This window comes from Cinclus cinclus, chromosome 12, assembly GCF_963662255.1.
Source record: "Cinclus cinclus chromosome 12, bCinCin1.1, whole genome shotgun sequence".
NCBI classification, from domain to species: Eukaryota; Metazoa; Chordata; class Aves; order Passeriformes; family Cinclidae; genus Cinclus; species Cinclus cinclus.
This window is the reverse complement of record NC_085057.1, coordinates 13,063,788-13,073,770: the sequence shown is the minus strand read 5'-3', so window position 1 is coordinate 13,073,770 and position 9,983 is coordinate 13,063,788. Positions and strand designations below refer to the sequence as shown.

Sequence of the window (9,983 nt, the reverse complement as noted above, 5' to 3'; positions counted from 1 at the left end):
TTTCATTGAACTATAATAGTCAGTTAATGTTATTAAAATATGAAACTATTGTCTCCTTGAGTGAAAACGTTCCCAAAATCTGCAAAAAAAAATAAAAATCAATCATTCCAAAAGCGGATATCTAATGATTTATTTTCTCACATAAAATTAGAGGAGTTATTTGTCAAGCTGTGTTTTGAAAGCCAGCCAGCTATTACACCATTTTAAGGCATTTTCAGATTTGGGGAACTCTCCTTTCCATGGGCTTTCCAGGCTGGGAACCAAAGCTGTTTGTAAGCATTGCCCAGCTCCAGTGCTCCGGGCAGCCTGCCCCGGGCTGCTCCACACCCGGCAGCAGGGCAGGGCTGCTCCGGCACACGAGACACAATTAGCTGATGAGACCAAGCTCTGCCTTGAAGAACATCTTCGTTATTCACCAAGGCAGATTAGAATTTTTTTCTGGGTTTTTTTCCCTGTCTTTCTGGGTTCTGGAACCAGCCCTGGTGACTCAGGGATAGCTCAGTTGAAGCCTTTCTGATCCTTTGCTCTTTGCCCTCTGGTGATCCTTGGCGGGCAACCGACACCACACCTTGTGATGAACATACCCCTTATTTACAGAGCCCTACATGCACTGAACAGCTTTATACACCCTATTCTAGGAACTTCTAGTGTCTGAACCTAATAGTCATGGACAGGTCTGTGTGTTCCTCACATCCATAAGGATTGCTCTAACATCCCAAGCACATTACATGGTTGCTCTGCCTACTGCACATGTATTACGTTCTGTGGATCTAAATTAGCATATGTCAGATTTTCCCCTGAAACTACTCTATTGTTTGTAAGAAAAGTCAATTATTTTTTTCACTTTGCAAAATAAATATTCTCAGATTCTCCTCCATTATTGCCAAAAATATAAGCCTCACACAGTTCTGGGATGGACACAGAGAGGGTTTCCAGGCACTTCGCTTTGCAACCTTTATATTTTTCTTTTTTCTTTCTTTTTTTTTCCTTCCCCGCCCTTTCTTTTTTTTTTTTCTTTTTTTATTTTCTTAAAAGAAGACGAAAACTCGTTGGACTCTATAAATAAAGTGGAGATAGTCCTGCGGAAAGGGAGAGGGGCCTGCACCCCTTGCTGGCAGGCGGCTGCAGTTCCTCCCACCTCGTCCGTGCCCTATTTGCACACAAACTGGTCCACGATCTCTGTGCACAACTTGCATTTCACGTAGCAGCACCAGTGGAACTTGCAGTGGCAGCGCTCTCGCTGCACCGTCTTGAACTGGTCGTAGCCCCGGCCGCAGCACATGAGTTCACAGCCGTCCATGCCCTCCGAGGTCTTATTGCACAGGCGGCCCTGGGTGCCCAGGGAGCCGGTGCTCTCGTTGCGCACGCAGTAGTCGGGGCTGGGGTCGATGTACACCAGGTCGTGGATGGTGGGGGCGTTGAAGCGGCTGTTCACCTGCACCAGCTTCCCCCGGCTGTTGAGCTTCATGGCGGCGGCGCTGTCGTACTTCTCCTTCAGGGCATCGCCCACCTTGCGGAAATCGGCGAGCTGCAGCCAGCAGGTCTTCAGGCTGCAGGAGCCAGAGACGCCGTGGCACTTACAGGCCACGTCAGCCAGGTTGTACACCGTCTGCAGGAGTCGGGGAGAGAGGCAAAAACCACGATGAAAGACCAGCATGGCTGTGAGAGCGTTCACACCCCTCATCTCCTGCCCTCTGTCCTATTCCCACTGGCCCCTCCATGGTATTCACCTGAGCGTCCTCTCCCCTCCTCCAGTACAGTGGGAAGGACAAGTCAACTGACACACCCATACACCCCCAGCACCCCGAAGAACCAGGAGGAGGAGGAGGAGGAGAAGCAGGAGGAGGAGGAGGGGAGAGCCTCACCAGCCTCTCCCCACAACAAAGACAGCCTCAAGAGCACACACTCGGACAGCAGCATCACTCAGGCTGCGCTCAAATTTTAGGAATTCGTTCTCACGCCAGCAAAATTGAGAAATGTAAAACATCTTATTTTCTATCTGAGTTACTCTCCCTATTGATCTCCGCTTGAGGCTGCAATTAGGGAAAGAGTTAAGATTCCTCTTGCTCCTGGCTCAGCTGCAGCTGATTGTCTACTCTTGGCTCGGCATCCTTCTCCTATCCCAAATACTGCTCTGGAAGAGAGACTTAATCCAAGAATAAACCCCCAAACACCTATGGGTGGGAGTCAGAGCTACATAGCAATATCCTCTTTACAAAGCTTTGGCAGGGAAACCTCAGTCATTTGCCCTGTACAAATAAAATAAGAGTCAGTGTTGACACTGCCCCAAAAATCCTGGGGTCTGACACATTAGATGATACTGTAGACAGCTTCCACCCAGCAGTTACAGAGTCTTAGTGCTGCCAAATGGCACTGCAAGGATGAGGCTGAGGAAGGAAAAAACTCCTCGAGTCTCCGTAAGCAACTGTGAAAGTGTAATTTTTCTTCTTGCTAATAGCAATTGGCCTGTCCATTGCTTTCAGACACCCTCCTCTTACATTTAAATACTATTAATTTTCAATTCTATTTCATCCTTCTTTACTCTAGAACACAAGTGTGAAGTCTCAGCCGACTATTGCTGGCACTTCAAGCTCTAGGAAAATAATGATTTTGGCTGTTCATATTCAGACCATTTAAAAAAAAGTTTACACCCATTCATTTAAAGCATTTTTGAGATTAAAGAAACCATGAAGACATGTTCAACCACAGAAGACCACGTTTTCTGATAGCATAGAGAAGCTTTTCACATACTATAAAACCAGGCAAAGAAAAAAAGTCAGAACCATCCTGTGGCACAATTCCAGCCTGGGAAGCCCAGCACACCCCTCTTCCTTCCAACACACACTGTCCTGGTTGGAAATACCAACTAATAAAATTCTGCTCTACAGAGAATCCACAGCGAGCAGGGTGCTTTTCACAAAACAATACAGAGGGAAACACAACACGCTTTGGTCCCAGCCTCCCCCACGAGGAAACCAACAGGACTGTCAGACAACAAAAAGCAACACCAACTCACGCACTCCCCACCCACCCACACCCCGCATTCGCCTTCTTCTTGTTTTGTGCGTCGAAGCAAAGACAAGCTACGGTGGCTGCCCTGTGCCCCACCGTTTTTCCCACAAAGAAGGAATGAGGAGGAGCGCGGAGGGACACGCTGCTGTGCAAACACTCACTCTTCTGCCGGCCTCGTTGTTGTGCAGGTTCATCATGATGCGGGCGCTCTCGTAGGAGCCTCGCTGGTAAACTCGCTCGCGCTCCCGGGCGTCCACGAACTCCTTGGCGAAGCGATATCCGTACTCGATGTTGTCCCCGCAGCCGCCCCACAGCCAGTCCCGCGGCAGGTCCTTGGGGCGCGCGGCGCGGCTGCAGCCGCAGGAGGACAGCTCGCCCTCCCGGCACGCGCGGCTCATGGCGTTGACCACGCCGGCCGCGCTCACCGCGTACGTGAACGCTGTCTCCCGGCTGCCTGCAGAGACACGAGCGGGGTTAGGGGACAGCCACCACTCCGCTGACGGGCCAGGAGGACAAAGGTTCCCCAGAGCCACCAAGCTGACTCGCACAGTAGAAGGTAGAGTAACCCTGAACCACGCTGTCCAAAAACACCCTCGCTCTGAAAGAACCAAACGAACCCAAGCCATTCGAGCACACACAGTTTGTCAAGAGCAGAAATCACTTCTCATTCACGCTAGGCCAAAGCAGCCATGCCTGCATGTGAGGGGAGGGAAGGGCAACAGGCTCCCTGTCCTTCAGAAGAAAGAGATGTTAAATACAACCTTTAAAAGTCCGGTTCTTAAATTACTACTTTTCAAATGTGATTGATGCTCTTCACCCACTTATTCCAATTTATTTAAAGTTCAAGGGTTTTACTAAGTCTCCTGGTATCAAAAGAAACACTCAGCAGAACAACAGACAGCTTTCCACCCTAGAACAACACACAACTTTCCACCCTATATGTTAGCCAGACACTTCTGGAGGAGACTATTTAAACCTAACAACCTGTGCTGGTTATTGTCCACCACTCCAGCCCTTGTGAATATGGCAAGGGAACCCATGGACAATAATTTTTACAAATTACAGGGAAGGAAAAACCCTTGGCACAAGGTGGCCTTCAAGGTTTTCTCCTGCATCTGGTGCCTTTAAATGGAAATGGAAAACCTCAAGTTTCCAGCTTTCGTTAAGAAAAAGTTACAATACCCATAATGTAAGACATGGCCATATACCATCCTATTGACAGAATCTGTTCCCATCTCATTAAGTGTCTGACTTTCCCAATCACTTTTCCATGGCTGCCACAAGTTCTGAGTACAACTAGCAAAGCTTGTAGATAAACAAGAACAAAACTTGCACCAGAGAGCAACACTCGAAGTTTGTTTTTCTCCTTAGGAGACATCATCCCAATGGGTGTTTTCCAAGATTCTCAGAATGATTGAGAATAGACTAAATACTTTTTTTTCTGTTTATATAATTTAAGTTTTATTCCTAATCTTTAGTCTAATCAATAGATCAAGACAGCTTTTAATCTTGATTTTACGTGATTTTACTTAGGGAATATCATGGACCTTTGAAAAATTAGGACTTTAAGAGGCCACATTTTTGGGCAAGTCATCTATATTTAGACAGCAACATTTTTAGACAAAATTTCTTTGTGCAAGATGCATCATGACAGGTCAAATCTAATAGGAGCTTTCAAGCACTTCTGAAACATAAATAATTTGAAGCATGGTTCATATTTAACATCACAATGACACCGTTATCAGAGCAGCTTTGTCAATATAACAGCTGTCATCCGCTGGATTAATTTTATTAACTGAGGCTGGGTTTAAACGGGAAAAATCAGAAATCTTATGTCAGGGAAGATGAGACTTAAGGAAGATCAGAAGCATTTTGCTACCTTACAGTGATCTATATTCACCAACACCTGCTCTTGGAAGTATCTAGATGAATTGTGGGTATAAAGGGTTACAGGAGTAGCATTTTCAGTTAAAAAAAAACCATTGGCTTGATGTGGTGACTTAGGCCCTGCATCTACTGCAAACTGTAGCAGGGGGAACCTCATACAGATTTTAATGTTCCCGTTTGCTCTGTAACACACATTTTTGGATTAATTCCTTAAGCAAAATTTCCATTATATTGAGAGGAAAGAAACGTGGTCTGCTTTGGACCACAGGACTCGCCTCTTCCGTTCCATTTTTGTTCTTTTTCATGTTTAGTTAGCTCATGCTTTCACATGGTTAACTCTGCCGCTTATTGCGGGATTTCAACTCGTAAAGCTGACTATTTTTGACTAGTTTGCATTATTACCCTGGAACAAATTTTAAAGAACTTACCCTTAGTGGGAAGGAGAAGGAAAGGCTTGGGTACAGGAAGGCGAGTTACCCTGCAAGTTCCCTCCTTGAACATTTAGGCAAATTATAAAATAGCATCAGCTGCTGAAGTACACTTCAAGCCAACACTGCCTCAAGTCATCAACCCCAGGATCACATTAAGAGTCGTGGTTCCACACGGATGAGTTACTCTGAGTTTTCTCTTTTTTTTTTCTTCTTTTTTCAGTGTTTAGGCACAACTGTGCTTTCCTTCACTGTCAAACATATCTGTCTTTTCCCACAGTCCAGGATTTCTCTCTATTGTAGCCATGGCAAGCAAACACACATTCCAAACACGTTTGAGTCCCCTCTCTCCCATATATATAAAACACAGAAATGGAACTGTTCAATATACACACACTGTAGGAAGCCACCCACAGAGCAAGGCACTGAGCTTTACACTTGATCTGAATAAGTCTGCAAGAACAGAACCTTTTCTTTTTTTTATACCTGAACATAAGATACAAAATGTTCTTTGTCTTGCATTTTAGAAGCATTCAACACCAGGCTGAAGGCAGAATAAACTGGACCCCAACCACACGGAGCTGTAGGGGGAGGATGCAGTGATTTTGTTTCCTGTTAGCACTTAGCTGTATGTGCAAAGCCCATGTGCAGCCTGCACGGGGCTGGCCACAAAGCCAGGGGATGGCAGTGAGCACTGTGCCCAACCTGGGAGCCAGCACCCAAGGAGAGCAGTGCAGAACACAGGCCCTGAAACTTTACAGTTCAATAAGCCACAGAGCAAGTTTCCAAACCCAAGGGCAGGTTTATTTGTACAGCTTTAGCTAACTGCAGGGTAAATCCTGGAAGAAAGGCTGTCCATTGACACACGGGGCCGTGGCTGTGCCGGCGGGCAGTGCCGTGCCCGGGAACTCTCTGGGGCGCAACCAAGGGCACATGGCAAAATGTCCCAAACAATGTGCACTCAGAGTCTGCCCCTCCTGCACTGCTGGGAGCAAGGGCTATCCCACAGCCCACCACACAGGCCATGGCAGGCTGAAGTCAGTGGAACAAGGCTCTCAAAGTGTCCACTTTTTCTTCCATGCACAGCAACACCAACTGGTCATTAGTGAGGGTCAACAAGAAATACCACAACTGCTACACCTCTTTCCTTGCTCTCAGTGAATACACTCTTCATGCTCTAACTCCTGAATATGGCTATTAACTTTGCTTCCATCAGCAATTAAAATAAGTGGCTTAATTACATGATGAATTGCTGTGTAGACATCAGGTAATACAGTCACATCCAGCAATAGGGTGCGGCAAAGTTATTTAACTTGAAAGGAACCACCTTTAAATAGATCTGTCATACCTGCAGAGGGCAGAAACATTGATTCCAGAGAGAGACACCACAAATCACGGGCCCCATCCTGTACACTCCTTCACACCCTGAGCTAATTTTTACTTGATTGGATAATAAATAAAGGCTGAAGGCCTGAATTTTAAACAGATTAATTTTCTGACATTTGTTAGATTACTAGAACATAGAGGTGTACAGAAGAAGTTTGCTTTCATGTTTTTAGACTTTTGCTTGGGCAAGGTACAAAAAAAACCACCTCTAGGGAGGGTTAATACTGTGCTTTAAAAAGCCTAGGGAAGGTTGTTCATCTAAAATCAAATGTTCCAATTCAGTACTTTCATGCAATAGATTTTCTCTATTTGTCTGACAATCTCCAAATAAAAACTTTTAACAAAAATATGAATTGGTGACCAAATGTGAATTGATGCATTCCTTCAACTTTAACTGCAGTCAGCCCATTTACAGACAAACCTAGATTGAGACTGATTTTAAAACTTTTTTCTTTTTCTAAAGCAGGACAGAAAATCACTGCCATAAAAGCTTTACTTTACAACTCCATCTAAAAAGCGGCGCTGCATTTGCCAGTGTACCGCTCACTACGTAAAAGATCACAAGTGTCACCCAGAAAAATAGGCATTTTTCAGTTGATTACCCAAAATCAGCTGACTTGAGAAAGTCAGAGGAAGGTTTCACCATGAACCCCGTTCAAGAGCACTGGTTAAAATTTTGCCAAGGACTTTAAAATACTATGAGGCCCTCAAATGCCAGGAAAGGCAGGCAGCACGGGAGCACTGGAGAAGGCCATTTCGAAGAGGATCTGATAGGGTTGGGTGTCCACCAAATTGAGATAAAATGTAAAAAAAGAATCTGTCTCTTACCAGTGATGCAATTTCATTAAAGGTCAGTTACAAGGAAAAGCACATATCTTACCATGACAGAACTGATCTCATGAATGTTACAGTAATTTAAAAATAATTTTTTCCCTAAAAAAGATAAAAAATATTCTATCTGGAAATAAGCAAAGAGGAATTGCCTATAAACACTAATCAACAGAGCAGCAATTTTCAGTTAACCTCTGGACCAAGAGCGATTTATTATCCAGCTGCTAACTTTCGAACTAGACAAGGACATCTTTAATTTTACAAGATGCTGATGGTTTTAATTCTTGTAGGTTGCTTTCGTTTTTGTCTCAGGTTTTCTAAAACAGAGATTTCAGGGCCTCATTTTCCTTTCTCCCTTATTCCCATATGCAAATATATATTCCTATTTTGTTTTCCAAGACATATGGCTGGACAGTGGTGGGAAATCACCTCCAGCTAAAAATAATCCAACTCCTTTGCCAACTTTTAGAAACACTTGATTGTATACAGTACTCAGTAAGAACCTGGCAAGAGATTCAAGTCCAGAACAGTGTGTGCCATACATATCCTTAGACAAGAGTTTAATCATAAAGATGTTGCTTCCTACCTATCTGCATGACTCTGCCAAAAACAGAGTTGTTGTCCACAGTGCTGCAATTCCATCTTCTGTGTCTGAATTGATACTGGCACTCCTTAATGCCCGTCTTTGCACCCTCTCCAATGAACTGCATATGGTCCTGATACAACTGGCAGAGTTTCTTCTGTCCTTGGGAAAGCCCTGCTAGCTGGCTGCATAGTGGCTGGGCTCCTATGATATACACCTCTGACATCTGAACAGGGTTCATGGGGTTCATGGGGTTCATCCCTAAAGACCTGCACAAAGAAATATTTGCATTAATGAACAGAAGACATCAAAATAAAATAAATTTTTTAAAAAATCCATAAATCCCAGACAGAACTGTATCTTATACAGGAGTACACAATTGTTTTTGTTAACAAGTGGGGAGAAACCCCAGACACTTAAATATGAAACTTTTGTTTTAAGAACAGGACAGAAATTAGCAGTTTCCACCCATGTGGTTATCACCATACATTAGATACTGAAGTATGACACAGACTTGGAAGACTTACATCTAGGCAGCTTTTTACCAGCTTAAATTGACACAGTAAAAATAACAGAAGCGCCAAACAACTGCAAGGCCAGGAAAATAAATAAAACAAAAATGAAAAAAGCTCTCCAAATCCCAATTTGTCTTAACACATATTTTATATTTAAGTCTGGGTTTTTCAATCCGATCTATTATAAACAAATAGGGAAACCCTTAGCAAGCTAGAAGTTAGAAACTTGCTACAGACTACTTCTATCTTCCTCCAAATGACAACACAGAAACACATACAGACAAATATATTCATTCTAAACAAAAACAACTTTGTTTTCTTAATTCTTAAAGTGCTCTTCACATGACACATTCCAGTTAAAAAGTGGCTATTAATCCAAAAGGCATCACTTGAAGGAGCAGAGAAACACCTATTTCAAGAACTCTCAGCATTGTACACTACACAGACAATTTGCCAAACCAGGAATTTAAATGTACTCCTTTGTAACAAAATATATTTGTAAACCTTTCAGTTACACAAAACTTCAAACTGAAACTTTAAGCTTTTCCTTGCAAATCAGCATTTTCTCTTGTACATACAAAACATCTAACATAAGGGATGTAGAAACGTCTCTTTTAAAAGAGAAACAATTATAGTAATTTAAGGATGATAAAATGCATAGAGAATCCACCAGACAGCATTCTAAAAACCGTATTTTACAAGACGAGATGTTGCACATTTACTCTCATTCGACAGACCCGTTCCTTTTCCTACACAACATATTCCAACCAGCACACTTCTCCCCTGCTGCCTCGCTCCTGCCGCACTCTCGTAGAAACAAAGTACAGAAGAAGCACAGAGACATTGAAGCAAGCAAATCTTGACACCCCCTTTCAAAACCAAGTCGATACGAGATGCTTACCACCAAGAGCTGGCTTCTATTACAACCTGGGTAAAAGAGGAGAAAACGGCCAGAGCCACTACGAGGTACTGAGAAGCCATTGTACTGCCAACTGTCCCCACAGCACCTCCGTGGATTAATACTGCGCTGGATTTCTAGAGGGGGGGAGAAAAAGGATCAGATTGTTTATTGCTTCTCAGACCATTTTCGAGCATTCAAGTTTAAACAACGGAAGTCTCCGGGCCCCTTTTAACTTGACTCTGACTCGCCGGCCCTTCTCCCCGCCGAGGCTCTGGTGCCAGACACAGGCACGTCGCAGCTCCCGCTCCAGCGGGCAGAACCCACCCCCGCACCCCCACCCCCGACACCGCCTTCCCGGGGCGCCCGCCCGTCCCTCTGCCCCGGCCCCGCCGCTCCCGCACCCCGCACCGGGACGGGACGGGACCAGGCGCAGCAGCTGC

General features: G+C 44.4%; 1 protein-coding gene across 2 annotated transcripts; it reads right to left on the bottom strand.

Annotated features, from left to right (window-relative positions):
* Window positions 1-686: 686 nt before the first annotated feature.
* On the bottom strand, window positions 687-9,638 carry WNT5A (Wnt family member 5A). Of its 2 annotated transcripts, none has more exons than XM_062500548.1 (4): window positions 9,544-9,638; window positions 8,131-8,396; window positions 3,170-3,466; window positions 687-1,659 (listed from the first exon to the last, which is right to left on the bottom strand). In XM_062500548.1, exons 1-4 carry the CDS (start codon window positions 9,621-9,623, stop codon window positions 1,151-1,153), a joined length of 1,152 nt encoding a protein of 383 aa, XP_062356532.1. In that variant the 5' UTR covers window positions 9,624-9,638; the 3' UTR covers window positions 687-1,150. The 2 variants fall into 2 exon arrangements, with proteins under 2 accessions (XP_062356532.1, XP_062356533.1); XM_062500549.1 differs by having other exon boundaries at window positions 687-1,609; window positions 3,174-3,466.
* Between the last annotated feature and the right edge of the window lie 345 nt (window positions 9,639-9,983).

Coding starts and splice junctions, on each gene's coding strand:
- WNT5A (XM_062500548.1), bottom strand. CDS start 9,623: ATGGCTTCTCAGTACCTCGTAGTGGCTCTGGCCGTTTTCTCCTCTTTT. Junction 8,397..9,543: donor ATAGAAGCCAGCTCTTGGTG/GTAAGCATCTCG, acceptor TTCTTTGTGCAG/GTCTTTAGGGATGAACCCCA. Junction 1,660..3,169: donor CGAGGCCGGCAGAAGAGTGA/GTGTTTGCACAG, acceptor ACGCTCTCACAG/CCATGCTGGTCTTTCATCGT.